This window comes from Agelaius phoeniceus, chromosome 12 (assembly GCF_051311805.1).
Source record: "Agelaius phoeniceus isolate bAgePho1 chromosome 12, bAgePho1.hap1, whole genome shotgun sequence".
NCBI classification, from domain to species: Eukaryota; Metazoa; Chordata; class Aves; order Passeriformes; family Icteridae; genus Agelaius; species Agelaius phoeniceus.
The window spans coordinates 17,396,566-17,416,109 of NC_135276.1; the positions used below are offsets into that span (position 1 = coordinate 17,396,566).

The following is a 19,544-nucleotide window of genomic DNA, read 5'->3' on the forward strand; positions in this document are numbered from 1 at the left end:
CCAGTATATTGTCCCTCACAGATTTTCATTTCGGTGTGAGGGAGTTCAGCTCCTTGTGCTTCATGGCAGACCTTCAATAAACTAAGGTACTTTAGAATTCCTCATTCTTTTAAAAACCTGGCACTAACCCATCAGCCTCAATTCTTAAAGATGCTGACTATCAGCACAAGGAGTTGTGGCTAGAAATCAAATGTAATTTCTGTGCCCAAAGGAGTTATTTAGATCGTAAAACAGAGTCAGTATAAAAATGCTGGTCACGCCGTAATCCACAGCAATTTTTTCAGATTCAGAATAAAATACTGAGTTGTATTTTGGCTTTAGGTATTGGAAGAGTCCAAATGTCTCGTGCGGAGCTTCCTGAAATCCGGACTTGAAGAGGTGAACGAGAAGGAGTGTCAGATGTTAAAACAGCTGTGGAGTTCTTCCAAAGGACTGGATTCATTATTCAGCTACTTGCAAGACAAAATTTATGAAGTCTGATATCTTGGCCTAACTTAAAGAGAAATTGCTCCAGTTGTGACCAGAGTCAGACATGACCATGTTTGAGAAGCAGAGGCAATGCATCAGTGAGGAATTTGTGACAGTGATCCCAATGCCTGTGGCTGTGTGAGCTGCACAGCTGCTTGTAGCTGGTTTGATTTTGTGTAACCAAGACGTGGGCAGGCGTTCAGTGCACGTAACCTGTGCAGAGGCTGCATCTTTCACATTGCTCATCCACATCCAACTCTACATTCCATGGGCTGAGAAGCACCACTGAGGCCCAGCAAGGCTCACCCACCTGTAAGGGTTTATTTTGTCTGTCCTTCTTAACTTATTCTTGCTGTTGCAGCACATCTGGGCTGACACAGAGGGCTCAGTCTAAAATCCAGGTCAGCACGACCTTTGGTAGACCCAAAAACCATACATTAGAAATATGTTAATTATTTTTTTCTAAGTTCTAACAGTTTAATGGAAAAATCTGATAATTTATATGTATAATATGTAAAGTTAGTTTACAAAAACTTCTAGAATTTTTTGCTTTGTTAAATTTATTTAACTTATTTATTTTGTGTTCATATTCAGCTGTTTATTGATCACAGATCTTATTTTCATATTACCCGTTAGACTGAATTAAAGGTATCACATGAGAATGCAAACACATTTTTAGCAGCAAACTGAGTAGAAAAAAATAAAGAATATATAGAAAACCCACAGAATATTGTGGGCAGTAAATGAAACAGCCACGTGCATGCTCCTCTGTGTGTAAAACTGTACAAAAAATGTATGAAAACAGATTCATTTGCCAGGGTTAAGAGAAAAAAAAAGTGGGTTCTGACACAGTGAGTCCCCCTTAAGTCTCTCTTCACTTTCTGCCTTCTTGAGGAGCACTGAAGGGCTCACCAACCAGATGCTATATTTAAGTTTACTATACTCCTGTTAGCCAATATCAGTAACAGGGTGAGTGGTGCCCTTGTGTGGCATCGTACTGTTTTTCAGGTTTAAACACCCCTTATGGTCTGAAGTCTAAAAGCAAATCCTTATGAGCCTTAGTCTAGTTGCCTGATTCCTCAGGTGTGAGATAATTTCTGCTCTGGAGGCCTTTGGGTGTGGGCCAGCAGTTTATACAAGGTGCTAGGCATTGAACTCAGTGGAGGCAGAGATTTTGTTTTGCTTTTTGCAGCTCTCCACATCTGGCCACCCCAGCACCTGTTACAAGAACTTATGGCTATCCATAAAAGCAGTCCACAATAAAGAAGGAAAATCCAATCTGCTCTTTTGGAATGTGATCCTAGTACTGTTCAGTGACACTGACAGACTTCTGAACACTGGATGTCTCTCAGTTCTTTCCTGCTATGGGCAGTTTGTGTGGAAAGGACAGGAGCATGCTCTGAGACTTCACCTGCCATTGTAGTACGCCCAAATTGAAACCTCTTGAAGCAGAAGCTTTGCACATTTGTTTGCTTTGTAATTTGTGCACTTGCTCTCCACCCTTGAGCTCAGTGACTTATTATGATTTAAACCTCTGCAAATGAGGCTGCTCAGCTTTCTCCCTCTTAGCATTTCCATAAAGAGTTTCAACAAAGCCTTTGTAAAGTTAACAGGTGATTACAGTAAACAGTAGCCTTCAACATATTAATGTAACATTTCTTTTTCCACAAATAATTAGAAGTGCTGGTTATATGCCCTAATTGTACCACTGAATTTTAAGGAAATCATTACTCTAAATGCAGAAGTACTCATGGAAATTCTTCATTAAAAAGACAGAATCTGGCTTCTAATTAGCCTGTTTAAAATGTTTTTTAAAAGAAACTTATTGAAACCATTAGCTTATTTTAAAATAACTGAAAGAGAACTCTTTCAATAACTATTTGAAGCGATGGATGCACCACTTGTTTTATACCAACCCTTGTTTTTGTCCACAACCAGCAGCACCATGGGGCACGTTGGATCCAGGCCCCCGGCAGGGCAGGTGCACACGGAGTCACCTGGAAAAAGAGGGGTTACCCCAGTGAAAACCACACAAACATTCACACACACACACACACACATGAGTTTGCACAATCAGGCCTCCAGCATACACCTTCAGAAAAAGAACAAAAGGCAATGGAAAGTACCATGATTCCTCAATTTCCTTTATTTCCTTTACTCCCGTCCAGAGAGCCATAACTCCTAGTCATGTGTTAATAAGATTTTAGGACGTTTATTTCAATACTATGCTTAGTTTTTGTAGATAAATATAGCAAGATTGCTCAGCAATGTGAAGGAATGCGTTCCGAAAGAGATTTGCAAACAGAGAAGAATCTTACATTGTTGGATCTTTTAAACTGCACCATTTCATCTGAATTTTCAGATATCTGTATCTTAGCATTTTTTATGACAAAGGAATGGTTGAAATACATTTTCTATAATTATTTTTCCATTAAAGCAAGCGCTAACCATAGTTAACATTTTTAATTATTCATATCTATACAGTTACAATCTAGTTTTCATGGAATCTATTTTCCCTTCAAAAAAGAGTAATAACAATGTTGAAAGCTTCTTTTCCAGTATTTAAATATCAGAATCTGAATTTTCTCTTGTGTTTCTATCCTTACTAGGTATTCAGATATCTAGATGTACTGTACATATTAGTCTGGGTACCTTTACTAATATTCACAGTATTTAAGATCAAAAATGCAATTTGTTGTTTAAGTATGTTATTTTATTCTTGTGTAAATTGTTTTGTACAATCTTTAAAATTCTACAGTTTTGCATTTGTAGATATTAAAGGTAAGCGATTTATTTTGTGTTGTCCTGCATGTATATTTTTGCTGTAGATAAGTGTTGCTTAGTTTACTATTTCAGTACATTTCTGTTTAAATAAATAAGCTTACAAACTTTAATACAGTATATATTTTCAAAATATAAACTTTTATATTTCTGTGGTAGGTTAGGGTATGCGTTTTAGGCAATCTTTTTCACTACTATGAACTGTTCTTTTAATCTATAATATAATGGTTTTGTGCCAATAGTTTTTCATTAGAATAAAATGCTCTTTTAATGTTAGGGATGAACAAACAATTTTGGTTGGGGTTTGTTTTATTTTTGGTTTTGGGTTTTTTAATTATTTTGCCAGCCTTTACAGTTTTAAATATAATTTATAAATGCATTGCATTTGTGAATAAGCCTTACCATTAGGTACAAGAAATCTTTAAAGCTGCATAATTGCTTGTGCAGCACTAAGGACTTCCCCAAATAATTGCTGTAAGAAAGTTAGCAAATCAGAGTACAGGGCCTTAAGTTTTTCTTGTAAAAAGGATAATACGGGTTGTTTCTTTTGAACAACATAGGTAGACTTGTCAGCATGGGCTTTGTTATATATAAACTGTGCATTTGTGCTCCCAACCATGGTAGTTTAATCTCAGGCTTTGTGTGGCTGGGTCTATAAAAGTCAAATCTGGCTAAAGCCAGCACTCTTTAGGAGACACTAAAGAAGTTTACATAAGAGACTTATAGACAATCTTATCATAGTACATTTGGGTACTCGCTATCCTCGATGTGTTATCTGTGTCTGCCCAATTAACCGTATGTTTTAAGCCATATTAAATCTCTTTACTGCTATTTTAAATACTACACTGAAAGTCATTCACTAGCTTGCTTGCTCACAGACAGGATTTCGATTTTTAGTGAATAAAAATGTTATGCCTTCCATAAAAAACAAAGGACCAAAGAATTGCATTATTCTAATCAAGCATTAGTTCCTTTGCCAGTGAACTAGTTTGACATTTGTACCGAAGATCAAACAGTCTCTTTCTGCTTCAAACACTGCATCCTCAACCATGTCAGGTGTAAGGGGGAAAGATGTATCCACTGAGCTATTGGGAAAGGAGTGATGTTCAGCTGGGATGGCATGTCTATTGGTAAGGCTTATTACCAAACCTCTGAGATGAAGCAAAGAACCAAAAATTCACAAGTTATGTCTATGTAAATTTATTTTCAGAACTTGCACAAAAAATTAATTGTAGAACTTTGCAAATTAGGCCCTTAAGTTATTTTGTCAGAATGCCATGGAACAGACTAAAACAGTTTCTAATATTTGTAATGATGAGTACATATTATAATATTATAAGGGTACAGGCACCCCTATATCACAGTGTTGTAAATATTTTCTGAAACTGGTACAGTACTGAGGGACTTGTATCTTCTGATATATCAAATATTGACTGTCTAGATCAAATTGTACACAATTTATTTGTTGATGGTCCTGTAACTAGTGTATGGACACATTTCTGGGTGCCTTAGAAGTTGTATTTTTCATGTGTGTTAATATGCAGTATTTATACATTGTGAGAAGCTGCTTTGAATAAAAACATTGAAACTTCATTTCACTGCAGTGATTTTCAGTTTTACATAATCAGAATGAACATGATAAGTGGTAGCCATTATATATGATAATGCTATTCACAGTCTCCTGCCTTTCCAAAGACACCAGGCACACAGCGGGCTTTTCAAAAGAAAATTAATTTTTTTCAAAAGGCAAAACCCAAGGCACTAAGAGACACTGCATTAAGAACTCTCAGAAATCAATTATGATCCATTTCAATTACCATTTCTTGATCAAGTCCAGGAAAACCAGCAAGAACTGTCTCACAAAAGCACTTCTGGCCACCATTACCACTTCCACTACTTGATATGTGCCCAGCACCTAAAGCATTCCTGCCCAGAACCAGCTGCTCCAGGCAGGATTTTGGCTCCACATGAGAGAATTTGATTTTGAAGTGGTGTTTGCCAGGTTCAGGCCAGCCCCAGCCTGGTGCAGGAGGTGGATCAGCCTGTGGGCCCCCCATGGCTCCAGACAAGGCTCCTGCCAGAGGCTCTTGTGTTCCAGGGGATTCCTTGCCCATAGCATCCACAAATGCTGTTTGCAATCATGTATCTGCTGTGATTAGAAGAGTAACTGTAAATTACTTCTGCCTGGGGCAGAAAAGGAAGGATATTTTTACAGAGAGCCAGGGTTAGACAACCCAGTTACCTAACAAGGTCTGAAAAAATTACCTACACTTCACTCAAAGGAAACAATTAGTTCTGGCAATTATATTGGTTGGCTTTAAACTGACAGGCACTGCTAGTAAAAAACTGTGGTCAGCTCTTTGGAGCACAGGATTGAGCAATTTAGTCTTGCTTCACTATCAACAAATCCAATTATTTATTAGAGTGACTCTTGTCAGGAATTAATGTAGCATCCAATGGACTGTGAGCAACATGCACATGATGAACAGGGTGTGACACCTTTCCTGTCTAACAGTTTTACTGATAAGTTTGGTTTAGTTTTGACACAAATTGTCAACATGTGAATTTAATTTTAAATAACTCATTTTTAAAAGAAAGCAAAATTCTTTCAAATTAAAAACTTCATCCAAATATTTGGAGAAGGGGGGTTTCAGGGTTTTTCAAATGTCAGTCCTTGTTGCAGCAAATTAATACACAAGTTACATGGAAGAGGAATCTGTTAAGTAGATATAAAGAAGTAATTGCATGTATAAAAGAACAGGAAGGTATTAATCCCAATTAAGGTATAAAAACAGGTCAAAGCTCTGCATACACTAAGATGTGCCATTTCTCATTTTGAATAACAGAAACAATATTGCATATGGCAAGAACAAGGAGAGGAAATGATAGCATGTGAAAAAAACAGAAAGACAATTTTAAATACTGGAGGAGTTCAAAGCAAAACAATTGTCAGAAGTTGGACTAGGGGACAGTTTGGTTACAAAGGAAAAAGTCAGGTTTGATTCTGGACATATTAACTTCAGGAATTCACCTCTCCTTGGGTGTCTTATTTGTCATGAAACCCCCTCAGAAGTAAAATTTAATCAAACATAACACATCTCTTCACCACTCTGACTTAACCTGAAAACCAATCTCCAGTCATAGCATGGAGAGTTTCAGATTACTAAAAAAGCCAGTCTAACAACCCCCTCTAGAATTCAAACCATTTGAACTCTGTTAGCACCACTTTGCTTTAATTTATACTCTTTCCTTGGTTTTACAAATTTGCTCATTACAGATATGTAATAAAAATAGAATTGTTAAAAACTTTGTTAAATTCTAATTGTTAAGTCTGTCTGGTGACTCAGTAATTTTCATCTGGAACAGTTAAAATATTATGGGAGAAAGAAGGCAATTTTCATTTTGAGAAAATTAAACATTTCATATTTAGTAACTTTAAAAATTCTATGTTGGACTGTATTACCTTTCATTATCACTTCATGACACTGGTGTCACTTGAACAAAACCCATGGATCCAAGTCAAGAGCTACAAGCATCAATAGAGATCCTCCTCCTGACTTCACTTGCTTCTAAAGAAACATTTTCAATGTTTTTGCTGACTCCTGTTAGTGGAAAGTCATGCCCTGCTGTGTTTTAACCTTCCTCAACTTTTCAGTCACATTTATCAACTTGAATTCTGGATGACTGTGTAACACATCTGTGAAAATGATTTTATACATTGGTCATAGATAGAAATATATTAGTGCACAACTATAAAGAGAAAAGTGAAAAAAGCTCTTTGCAACCAGGAGTCATGTTTGAAACAAGGGATGTTGAACTGCTGCTGCTTCCTAAGATGAAATAAAAAGTTTCATCTAACATTGGAGTTTCTAGAATGAAAAATTATTTAAACACTAAGCAGCAATCTTGACTCGTTAGAGCTGAGTTAATTACTATCATCTAGAAATAAGTTATTCACAGTCATCCAGAAATGTGTTTCTGATGTGTCTGTAAAAAACTACTACACTATCTATTACTCCAAAAAAGATCAACAATTTCCTGCTGCTGTCCTTCCAGGTGCCTGCTTACTCCATAGGCTGCCCACCAATTCACTTGCATTAAATGAATACAGGAATTCACATTAAACTCTTCCCATGCCCAATTATTTCAGCCTCTCACTTGTTTATTTTATATGCAGCTGCAGCAACTTTGTCAGGGACTCAGACTCTGATAAACAATTCCCTTCAAGTCTACCTTTTGCCCATTAGACGAAAAAGGAGCAACAACTCCAAGCTCCTGATGGCTGCACTGCTGAGGGATGCTCCTGCTCCTCAGGGCAGATAGATGGGCACAGCTTTGAAGGCTCCAGCACATCCCACTGTTGGACTGTGGGCTCCAGAGGTTCCCTTCATTTCTGAGAGCAAGCCTCACTGAGATCAGTGGTGCAGCAGCCCTGAGTTTTCATGTAATGACATTTTATCACTCCTTTGCATAGGGCTGCTCCCAGAATGAGCTCTGAAACCTTGTGATTTATTAACTATAAAGCAACCCACGAGCTCCTTACGCCCATGGCCAGGGCATCTGACAAAAGCCCCAGACATGGTGCTGATAACAGCACCCCACCCCCAGCACCTGCCTTCATCAGAGCAGAAAAACAGCAAATTTTCTTCTTCATGTATTTACATGTAGCAGGATGAAGCAGACTTATTTTCCTGGATGCTAATGTGATGCCAGTTGGAAAGGAATATCCCAAAGCAGTTAGACCTGGTAGAACTCACCTTCCAAATATGGCTGTAACTAGTTAGAACACAGAGACACTGTCTCCTTCTAAATGATGCTTTTTAAATAAATGCTTTTCATCTGAAAATATATTCAAAAATTAAAACTGAGCTTTAAAGGAACAGTCTGCATTGTGGCTGATTTGAAAGGCTAAAAGTTTTCCCAACCATTTCAAGTATGAGAAAATCCAACAGCTCTCCATTTGTGATTCAAGCACTTGGTAAACACACTCCACAACTGCACCATGGCTGTGTGCCAGTGAAATGGTGAGTCAGCAGGCAGGGGAGGGAATCAAGGCAGGAGTGAGGCATTAAACCTCACTCAGAGAACATTCTTCTTACTAACAGAATGAAAGTACACCATAAAAATGCAAAAAATGACTGGAACTTTTAAACCACTAATACTGTCAGGCAACTGTCTCAGTTTTCTTCCAACTTTACAGAATTTCTCAAGTTTTAAATTAGGACAAACACTTAAGTAAATAGCAAACAGCAAACTAATGAGAAAGAGGTTCATGAACACATATCAGTGCAGCCCTAAAATCCTTACTCTGACCAAAATCCCAGTGATAACCCTGGTAAAACTGAATGCTGAAGGGTTTCACATGAGCAGAATTAACAATATTTAATACTTGCACAGATAAAAAAGGAGTACATTTTCCTCATGAAAATACAGTTCAACTCATCTGTCCTATTCCCAAAGGAGTATCTGTGCACACTACTTTGCTTCACAGTGCTCTTGTGAAGTGGTTGATGAAATCACGAGATTTCCTAAATCATTTTTAAATTAACCCATTGTAAAAAATTCCCCACTGAATTCCATCACTGGGCTTGATCACTCTAGGTACTCTATTCAGGATGGAAAAAGAGCATTAAAAAGTAAGGATTAAATATATATATATATATATATTTATATTTATATTTATATTTATATTTATATTTATATTTATATTTATATTTATATTTATATTTATATTTATATTTATATTTGAAAGAGTACTCAATCATCCACCTGAAAATTTGAACACTCATTTACAAGGTAGTTAAACACTGCCAAACCTGAATGACAGCATTTTATACCTACTTTGTTACTCACTCCTCACAGGTGTACATAACCATGTTGGACACCTGGGGTGGAGGGGAAAGGAGTGGGGAGAAAAGACTGCAGTGACTGCCTTCAGAGTGTTAGTTAAGGGTAATTCTAGAGCAGCTGTGAATGTACAGCTTGCCCCCATTAGGGAACAGATACAGTTCCCAGTTATGGCTGAGGACAGCCAGCTCTGCTGCTTGAGCCTACAAATGCCTACACAAAGCAGCTTTTTTGCACATCTGGCCCTACTGACCTCCTTGGCCAGAGCCATCTCCTGCAGGAACCCAACTCACAGCCACTATCAAGCATTTGCTGTTAGTTTGTCCTGCCCTGGTGAAGCCTGGGCTGTGAAATGGCAGAGATAGGAATTAGTTTGTGTAGACAGCTAGTATGGCCAGGGTGGAATCACAGTGAGTGTCCCTTCAGAGATCTTTGAAAGTCTTTTCTCCCATCTCATGGCCCTCATAAAGTCTAATTCAAAGTTTAGAAAAAACCATCACCTATGGCCTTAAGAGACAAGGCCTGACAAACCCTGCTGGAGTAGCCAGAGAGACTTCCCCATCCTTCAGCTCTGTCCTTCTGCCAGATGATACCAACTGCAGCAGGGCCTGCAGATTACACAGACACATCTGAGCCAAAGGAGATAAATTTGAGCTGTGAGCTCCAGTGGTTGACCAGAATCTAGGACATGAAAAGATGGCAATGTCCCACAGAAGAACACAGCAGGAAGCAGATTTTCTCTTCAAACCCCACATTCCCCTCCATCATCTTACAGACTGGGAATACAGAACTATGACCAAAGAATAACTTCATTAAAAACCAATGTCACTCACTCACTCACTCTGCCACAGGTTGCACTTGACCTACAGAAGTGTGAGAAGAGAACCAAGTCCTGCAGATCTTCAGTTTCGAAAGCAAATTCCCCATGCATGCTGCTAAATTCCTCCATCTGAGATTCTGGAAAAAAGAAAAATGTAAAAGATTGTCAGTGTGCAGTATTAAGCTTGCAGTTTATGGAAGAAAATCAAGACACATCTTTCTTGTATGCAGAAGGCTTTAAGTAATCTTCCATAATTATAACAACACTAATTCTCAGAAATCCTGCAGAGTTCCAGGACTCTCTAGAGCATTATTTTATATAGCCAGAACCACTCCATTAAAAATTATCTTTTAAAAAGAATCCATTTACAAATAGGAAATTCTTTTAACTTTTTCTCCCAAACCCAAACACCCTTTTGGTTTTCTTTGTGTACCTCCCTGGGAAATTACAATATCTCCATGTCATTCCATTCTACACTGCTTGGAACCTATGGAACATACCAGGAGAGTCAGAGAGCAAAGGAAATGACACATGTAGTGACACTACAAGGCTAACACAATTGTTGATTTAGCAGCAGAAATATCTGAACACTTTAGAGCTTGGTGGCTTCTTGTATGAAGGCTCTTCACCCAGATAATGTGAATAATTGTTGAGAATTTTATTTATATCATTATCAATTGTTTTGCAGAAAGCATTAGCAGATACTGTTTTAAATAATTTCTGTTACTCAGCACTAAATAAGTGGCTCACTTTCAAGAACCAACCAAGAAAAAACATTCCACAGAATGTCATATTTTCCTTCAAAAGGGGAGTGACATTTCATTAGTACGGATGCTTAAGTGGAATAAGTCTCAGTATGGGAACTGTTTTCAGCAATAGTTGGTAATTAAGCAGTAAAATACTAATAAAATGTTTAGGCAGGTTGCATTTTAATAGCAGTATAATGATATGTAATTACTAAAAAAGAGAGCCAAAACCATTCTGCAATAGACCACGTTCAGTTTTCATGCACAATACAAATCCATTTGAAAACAGAAAGGATTCCAGTGGCCACTGTTCAGTGGCCAGGGCACAGGCAAGCTGTGAAACTTGAACTCTCAGTCACTGAGGAGAAGCTTTTACTTAAAAGCATCCTCTAAGTTTCTCTCCCAGAAAATACAGAAATGAAAAGAAAATATTCTTAACACATATAGGAACAAATAAGCATGAGTGTCCCAGTGAGGCCAGCAGCTCTTCTGCAGGGCCATGATGAAAAACCAGCAAGAAAACAAGGAAGAGCCTGTGAGGAAGGATAACACTCCCTGACCTCACCACAGGGGACACAGCAGGAACCTGTCCCCACAGGAACTGTCCAAGGGTGAGGCACTCAACACTAAACCTGGTGGAGAAGGTACCAAAATGTTCTGCTGCAGCAAGCTATGGGGAGATAAATATAATTCTTCATGGGTAAGCAAAACATGCAGTAGGCAAAAGGAATTTGGCATAGCCAGAATGAATTGCAACCAAAAAAAATGCAAATATTTAGAACTTAAAATGTGTCAATGAAGATAAAGTCTCAGTGGAAAAAAACAAATAAGGGTAAAGCTGAAATGCACAAGACTGCCACCACAGCAGAAATTAAATAAAAATACTGCATCGACAAATGTTTATATTTTAGATATAATTTATACTATTATCTCTAGAAGATAAAAACCAGTAACACCAAGTACAGGGATATTTTGATTTTCTAACAACTCCTCTTGTGATGACAGTAGTTCTCAAGTTGTGTATAAATGCAGTAAGTAGCTGACAATCTAGTAGGTCCCAAAATTGCTTGCAGGATCTTTATATTCTTTATAAATCTTTAAATTCCTCCATAACAGCCATTGGTGTCTTTTAGACTAATTAATAACAGGTTGCCATCAACATGGGCCCCTGTTTGTTCTAAAATCAAATATAAGTGTCATTCATATAATTACTACAGTAACAAATACTTTATAAATATAGATAATAATTGTGAAAATTTTAATTTTACTGTCTGTGAAGCTAAAGCTTGGCAGGCCCTTCCAACTTAAATTATTTTATGATTTGCAAACTAACAGAGTACATCTCTGCACACTGAACCCCTCTGAGCTGAGCTCCCAAGGCCAGAGCTGCCCTTGTGTTTAAGGGAATCCATGGAATGACATCGTGGCTGCCATGGGGCTCCTTCCAAGTCAAAGTCCAGGCATCTCCTTCTGTGATTTTTTCAAAATTTGTACCATTGGAAATCAGGTACCAAATATACACAGCTGCTTTGAGAACCTGTCTTTTGTGTCTGCCCTGGCAAGCTTTCAGTGTTTTGGCAAAGCCTTTGCTCCCCTAGAACAGTGCCAATAATCCCTTTTAAGGTACCAAAGTGCCTGCTTTTGTGAGCACTGCCTGAGTCCAGCATGGCCAGAGAGCAGGTGCTCAGTAATGCACCTTTCAGACAGTCATATTCTTAACAGGTCCATGTGTTTAAAAACCTTCCTATCACCTTTCCAAAAACAGGCTGAGATACTGGATTTGCAGAGATTTGGAAACACTAAATCATTGGTCTGTTTTATTTAATTAAAGCAGCTGACCACAGGTTACATGCATGAAAATAACTACCTTTTTAAAACAGGAGGAAGGTCTTGTTCATTTGACAAGAATGGTTCATATTTTAGAGATTCAAATCTTGCAACTAGAAAAAATAGGTCATCTTCAACTGATATAAAATGAATTATAACCAAGCAAGTACAAAATGCTGAACTCAAATGCTTGGGGTGAGGTTCTCACCCTGTAAGTCAACTAATGCTCTAAAATGTTCTCCTTTCTATTCTGCAAGACCTCCCAATTTTCCCTGTGTATAATCTGTGCTTTGAACACTAAGAAAGATGACATTTGTATTAAGGGAGTAAGATATTCAGTGGGTTAATGTTCTACTTTGTGAACAGATTACCAAGAAAGAACCTTCCCTTGTTCTAAAAGGCATTTCTGTTCTTTGGATTCAGAAAGCTGATTTCACCATGAAACTGAGTCATCAAGGAAACTGCTGAGCAGCACCAGCCAAGAAACAGAGACCAGGTTGCACCTACTGCTGCTCTATCCTGCACCTTTTTTTGCTCAAACCCATTTGTCCACAGTCACCTCAATCTCTTTAGAACTGCTCTTGTACAGCACTTTGGTTTCCAGATGTAACAATCCACAAAGTGACACTGCTGAAGCACAACAGGAACTTCATTCCCACACTCCTATAAATCCCAATGCTGGGTTTGCTCTCTCTCACTGATCTACAGAATTAAGAATTATAAAATTGAACAGACAGTGGGCAAATTCACTGCTTCCAGTGTGGCAGCAAGGTGAGCAGGAACACCCAAAGCCTTTTCCCCTTTTCTTTCCCAGTCTTTGATGTTGCCAGATGTGGTATTAAGGGACACACCTCAGTGGTGGACTTGGCAATGTTAGGTTTGGTGTTATGGTTAGACTCAAGGGTCTTCAAAGTCTTTTCCAACCTAAATGATTTAATGATTCTATTACAACAGAGATGAGATCCTATACCCAGATTTGTCTCCGTTGCCAAGATGCTGTGGTAAAGCAGACAAAGATAGTTCCTGTCCAAGGAGGAGGAAAATTCACCATCAGAAATACAGTTATAAATACAGATCCATGGAAATTTGATATTGACCTTGCTGCACTAAAAACAGTAAGAGATTTTTCACCAACTCGAATGGATCAAGCCCACAGATGGGAGATCTGCCAGCTTTGCTCATCAGCCTCTACCTAGCCTTTGCACAGCCTCATTTATTATAATCATCACATTAGAGGGAGGTCTTTCAGATCAATACAAAAGAGAAACAGACACAGTAGGTTTGTATGAAATGTAAAAATGGGGTTTGAAGGTGGGGATCAAGAGACAATGAGACAAAAGACAAGGAGGAAATAGCACAGGTTAGCAGGTGATACAAATCGTTACAACTCCAAGAGAACCGTGGAACATCTTCATGAACAGGGCTTGGAAACTAACAGGGTAAAGCACAATGAATGAAGAGACTGAAAATGGGCCTTTACTCCAAGAAAAGAGGATGGTTGAGTGCATTTTTATATCAAGGTAGTTAGGGGAAATAAAATGTTGCTCTCAAAATGGGGACTTGGAATTACTCCAAGGATTTGTTGTCAGCCTGCACAGTGACAGGCATTGGGTAAGAGGGCTTCCAGTGATGTGAAGCAGGGACTAGTCTGAACATGAGGGACAGAGTAATGCACTGACTGATTTACACAGCATTTTGAAGGCTGAAGCAACAATTGTTAAAACAACCACAGAAATTTAAAAATACTGAAAATTGAGTGTTCTCAGAGTGCACAATTACATTAATAAGCAAACAAGCTGTTAGTGGGTATCACATGATTGATTCTGGGTTCACTGTTATGAAGATGTGATTCAAAAAACAAAGATACTTCCACTGTGACTGACAGTAAGACAAATGAATTAGGGGCTGCTAGCCAAAGAGTTTATTTTATCTCAAGAGAAGGGTTGCTTACTCATCTCTAGTCAACAGCCCCTTTTAAACACACTGGAAGTCATTTTAAAACCCCAAGGAACAATGGAATTTAAATTATTTGTGAGGGTGGAAGACTCAGAGGTTTTCCTACATGATCAGTTATTTCCCAGAAAAATATCAGATGCTCTATCATCATATTTATGATATTTTCCCCAAATTAAACTCCAGCCAATACAGTTAAACTCAGACTCATCACTGCAGATCAAATTTGCTCTCCCTTTCTTTGCAATGTACAGTTGTTGCAATCTGCTATTTACTTTTCTCGTGGTCATATTTCTGAATAAATCAGTGCATTCAAATAATTCTAGAGAATCAGTTAATACTTCAAATGAAGTTCAAATTAATTCAAATTAATCAGACAGCTTAGAGAGAGAGAAATAAGTAAGTAGGTCAAGGTGGTGAGTTTAGCTCCATGAAACCCAGGTTCAATCCTCTGCTCCAGCATGAGATGCTCCACACATGCGGTGTGACACATGAATTGCTTTTGGTGTGAGTCTGCAAAATATTTAGACACTTTTCACTGAAATCCCCTAAACCAGACAATCAATGAAGAGCCCTAGTCCATCAACAGCTTCACAGAGCCATAGAATGATTTTGGTTGGAAGGGTCCTTAAAGATCACCTCATTCCAACCCCATGGGCAGGGACACCTTCCACTGCACCTGGTATGGTTCCTCCAAGCCCCATCCAACATTGCCAGGGATGGCACAGCCACAGCCTCTCTGGGAAACCTGTGCCAGTTTTATTTATTTATTTATTTATTTATTTACTTATTTACTTATTTACTTATTTACTTATTTACTTATTTACTTATTTTAATTTTTTTTTTTTTACTATTGGCACACCAAATCCCCATTTCCCTGTCCCTGTCAGGAAATTTCAGAGACTCAAATGTCATCAGTTACATCATTGGAGACATTCTAGTCCATGGCTTGCATTTTTACATAGCTAAGGAATTTCTAAGTTCTGTACAGTTTTTCTTTTCCAGAAGGGTAATAGCAGTTCCCACTTTAGAAGAAATCCAAGACAGAGAGAGGCCACCCTGGGGAAAGAGAAATGAAAGCAGGGACAAGGAAGAAAGCCACAAGAGTGAAATGGGGTGAGGTTTGGGGGAACAAAATGTCCAAAAAGATCAGAAATGTGGCTTGGCTTGTGAACCTGATAAGTATTAAAAGCACTCAGAAATTATTATTTGGTCAGAATGTGGATAGCAGGCATGGGGATAAGAGAGGAAAAAAGACATTTTGCAATCTTTCTCAAAATCTAAAATCATAAAAAATCTTCTTCAAGATGAAAAAAAAATCTGCTGAAAATAAATTAGTTTGTAAATCAGGCTTACTGTGCAAATCTAAATTTAACCACAGCATTTATTACCAAGCACACTTTAAAACACATCACACCCAGGGAAGGTTGGTTACTTACTCCATCCAGGCTGTCTTTCTAGATCTCAAAATTTGCTTCCTTGCTGCATCAACCTATTTTAACTTTTGAACTCAACAGTTGCAGGGGCCTTGGTATGACCTATGAAGGAAGTTACACTCAAGCAGAACATACCTGAAAATATCAAATGCATAAAGCAAACACCATATTGAGAATCACCTGCAAGACTGGTGTTTTATTTACTGAGTCCTTTTCTTTTTGTGTCTGCATGTTCACGAGCCATAATGTTTTCTGACGTCTGCTGGAAACCCAGTGGGAGAGTTCACTGGGATGCCTTTGAAGCAGTAAATAAACATTTTTACTCACTGTGTGTGTGCCAGATTAGCTGGGAGCTTCCCATGTTCTGCCCTGCAGCTGAGACCATTGCTGACTGCCCCTGAGTGTGGGTTCCACAGGCTGCTGATTGGCAGAGAGATATGACAGTGCCCTGAATTCCTCATTCATCCCAACACACACTTGGTCTTTTATTACAATGTATAGAATTCACTCAGGAGAAAGAAAGTAAAGCTATTCACAGTCTTCAACATTTCTACCCTTCCACCAGCACATTTCAACAACTTCCAATCATCCCTCTTCTTTCTGTTATCTGTAAAATGTTCAGGTGCTCATATCCCCAACACTGGAGATACATGTCCTCAAAACTGGGCACATGAATCTCTGAGTTCTAGTTTGCAGCTCCTGACTTATACACACAAGTAAAAATGTCCACAATTTAAAACATAATGACTACAGATGCTCAACTGCACATATTTGCACATTTAGCACAAGCAAAGTGTGCTAAAAAATTTGTACTAGAAAAGGGTAACACAAACTACAGTCTCTCCATTGAATAAACTGCAAATGAAACCACAGATCATGGCCAGTGTTCTCTTCTATTGTGCTGTACCTCTCGTAAGTGTTTTAAAATAAACACTAAATAGGAATTGCTTCATGCACTTTAACCATGCCTTTGGGATGCTCTGTGGACAACTGCACAAAGTCACAAGTCCCACAATATACTCAATACTTTTGAAATATTAACTTCTGTTAAAATATAATTATTTTCTACTGCTACCTCTGTGAACAATAATTGCCAAAGGATATTTGTATAGAAAAATTCACTTTTATGTGTCACTGATTAAGGCTTCAATACAGTTCCTCAATCAATGCAGTACAAAGCCCACAGATACAACTGTATTTTTTCCTACAGACATAAGCCACAGTAAAACCTCCAAATCAGTAGAGAATTTGCTGTTGAACACTGAAATTCTAGGATGCCTCTTTATTCTTATGCACTGAAGAAAGTGGAGGGATCTAAATACAGTCAAAGGTTAAAACAATCTTATTTTATACACAATTGCAGGGTCAACACAGTAGCACGTTTTACATATGAGACTATGTACAACACATAAGAACACCTACTAGGCAGGGAAAACTGAATTTTCACATTTGGAACAAAAATCAAACTTGTCTTGCACACTCTAAGCTAAGAGCACCTTTACTGAAGCAGCTAAATGTTCTTGCTCCAGGTACAAGGTATGATCTCCCAGAACAAGCCTGTCTGTTAAAGAGGTTTCATTGCAAAAAGTGAGAGGTTACACAAAGTGACTGTGAGTGCATTTAAGAATGATACTCAACCTGATTATTTGCTTTATTCTTTAAGTAAACAAATCATTACACCTGAAGCCTACTAAAGGCTCCTGCACAGTGCCATGGCTGGGAATTGCACAGCAGCAGCTCAGTAAGCCACAGGGAATTGCACAGCCAAGCTCAGGAGCCCTCTGGCCTGGCAGCCCCTGCAAGGGAAAGCCCAGCTCTGCAGCTCTCCTTTCAGCTCCCAATGCCTTTGCCAGACTTTACACACCCATGCCAGTCGTTTGTCTAGATGGAGGAGAACAGCAGATAAACAGAGAAGAGAACTAAAGCACATTTGGCAGGATAAGACTTTTCAGTGGGAAGGGAAAGCAGAGAACTGGGGAGGTGCTATGCAAGGTGCCAGCAGAACTAGTATTTGGGGAAACATCCCATACATTATGTAGTACCACATGGCCCTAGATTATGTCATCTCATAACATCCTTTTCCACACTCCCTGGTATCAGGACAGAAACATGCAGCTTGATTTTGGAGGAAAAGGCTCCCATGTTATTGTCCAAGGTCATGAGCACATTTGAAATGGCAGGGAGTGGGCAGAGGAAGGCAAGCAAAAAGAAGCAGGTCTCATGCTAGGACACCTGGATATTGCAGAATGCAATGGGATTTCATCCCCATCTCTAATTTACTTTCTCATCATTGGAAAATCTTTTGACTCAAACATGGCCCACAGTTTCAGGGATTCTGACTGGATACAAGGATTCTGACCAACTGCACTGGAAGCTGCTCCCTGATCATGGAGTGATGGGCCACAAGGGGGTTGAAAACATGAAACTTGAGTTCTAGGTGTCACAATTTAGGCCATCAGAATTAGTCACAAACTGTCATTAATTTCCTTTGCTACAGTTTATTACCTGTAAAATGGGGGTGCTATACACATGTCTCAGACTGTTTTGAAATAAAAATGATAATCCAAGAACAAACATGCAAGAAAGCCTCTGAAGGAATTAATCTACTTGTCCATGTGGTTGAGTGTGAATGTTGTACATAGGTCAACTAAAAAATCAGAAAAAAACCCAAAATACCAAGTTCCTGTCCATTTTAATGTACAAGGAGTTCATTCACAAATTTCACTCTTGAAAGGACAACCTTTCCAGCAAATCTGACAATGTGCTTTCACCAATTGCATAAAACATTTACAGAAGGGATAGCACTCATCATTAAACTTGGCTGACATATAAACCTACAATGAACTGGAAAGCAGCAATCAAACCTTCAGGTTTTTGATGGGGGCATGCATATACTGAAATTCCCTTATTTTCTGAGCATGACAAAGGAGGCTGCAGAGTATTTTACATCACAGATCTCCTTCAACATCACTACTTTTCTTAACAGAACCTATTTTTCTATTGCACTCATTCTGCTCTACACAGAGCAAGAAGTACAGACAAATTCTTGCTGTTAGAGAGAAGAAATTAACCATGAAGTAACACTAAAGGCTCCAAAACTAACTTGTTCATTTTGAACTCTGACTATAACTACTTCAGAAAACACAGAGTCTCCTGCAGAACCGTGTGTTTATTACTGGAAGCCCCAGTTTCCTTACTCCACTCTTGTATATGGGTACTATCAGCATCTGCAAGAACAGTTTCCACTACTGCTGAAAAGAAAAGGAAGAAACACAATGTGGAACAGAAAAAGTATGTGCACAGCTTATTATGTTAAAAACCAGCTGTGAATGCATGCATTCATGTGCAAGGATTACTGCAGCAAAGCCTACAACCACAGATAAAATAAAACTGATTTTTTTCCAGCCTCCCAGAGATATTCCTCATGTAATATAAGATTTTTACTTTCCCTTTCTGACATGCCCTAAAGCTTCCTGCATTCCAATCCCATGGTCTTGAGCAGTGCTCAGAATGAAGCCAAAGCCTCTTGTTCCAGTCAGCTGCACTCCATCAGACCTACTGGGAAGCACCAATACTCAAACAGAGCTGCTGGGGAGACTCAGAGCTGTTTGCAGCATTTACCAGATCACAAATGCAGTTCATTGTACATATTTCACTTATTTCATT

General features: G+C 38.5%; 1 protein-coding gene across 1 annotated transcript in view; it reads left to right on the forward strand.

The window, feature by feature from the left end:
* The window catches only part of CDYL2 (chromodomain Y like 2), a 60,504-nt gene extending 55,662 nt beyond the window's left edge, over positions 1-4,842 (forward strand). Inside the window, exon 7 of the mRNA XM_054640837.2 lies at positions 322-4,842. Within this exon, the coding sequence (XP_054496812.1) occupies positions 322-480 (159 nt within the window). The 3' untranslated portion in view covers positions 481-4,842. The remainder of the gene's footprint in view (positions 1-321) is intronic.
* Positions 4,843-19,544: the final 14,702 nt, after the last annotated feature.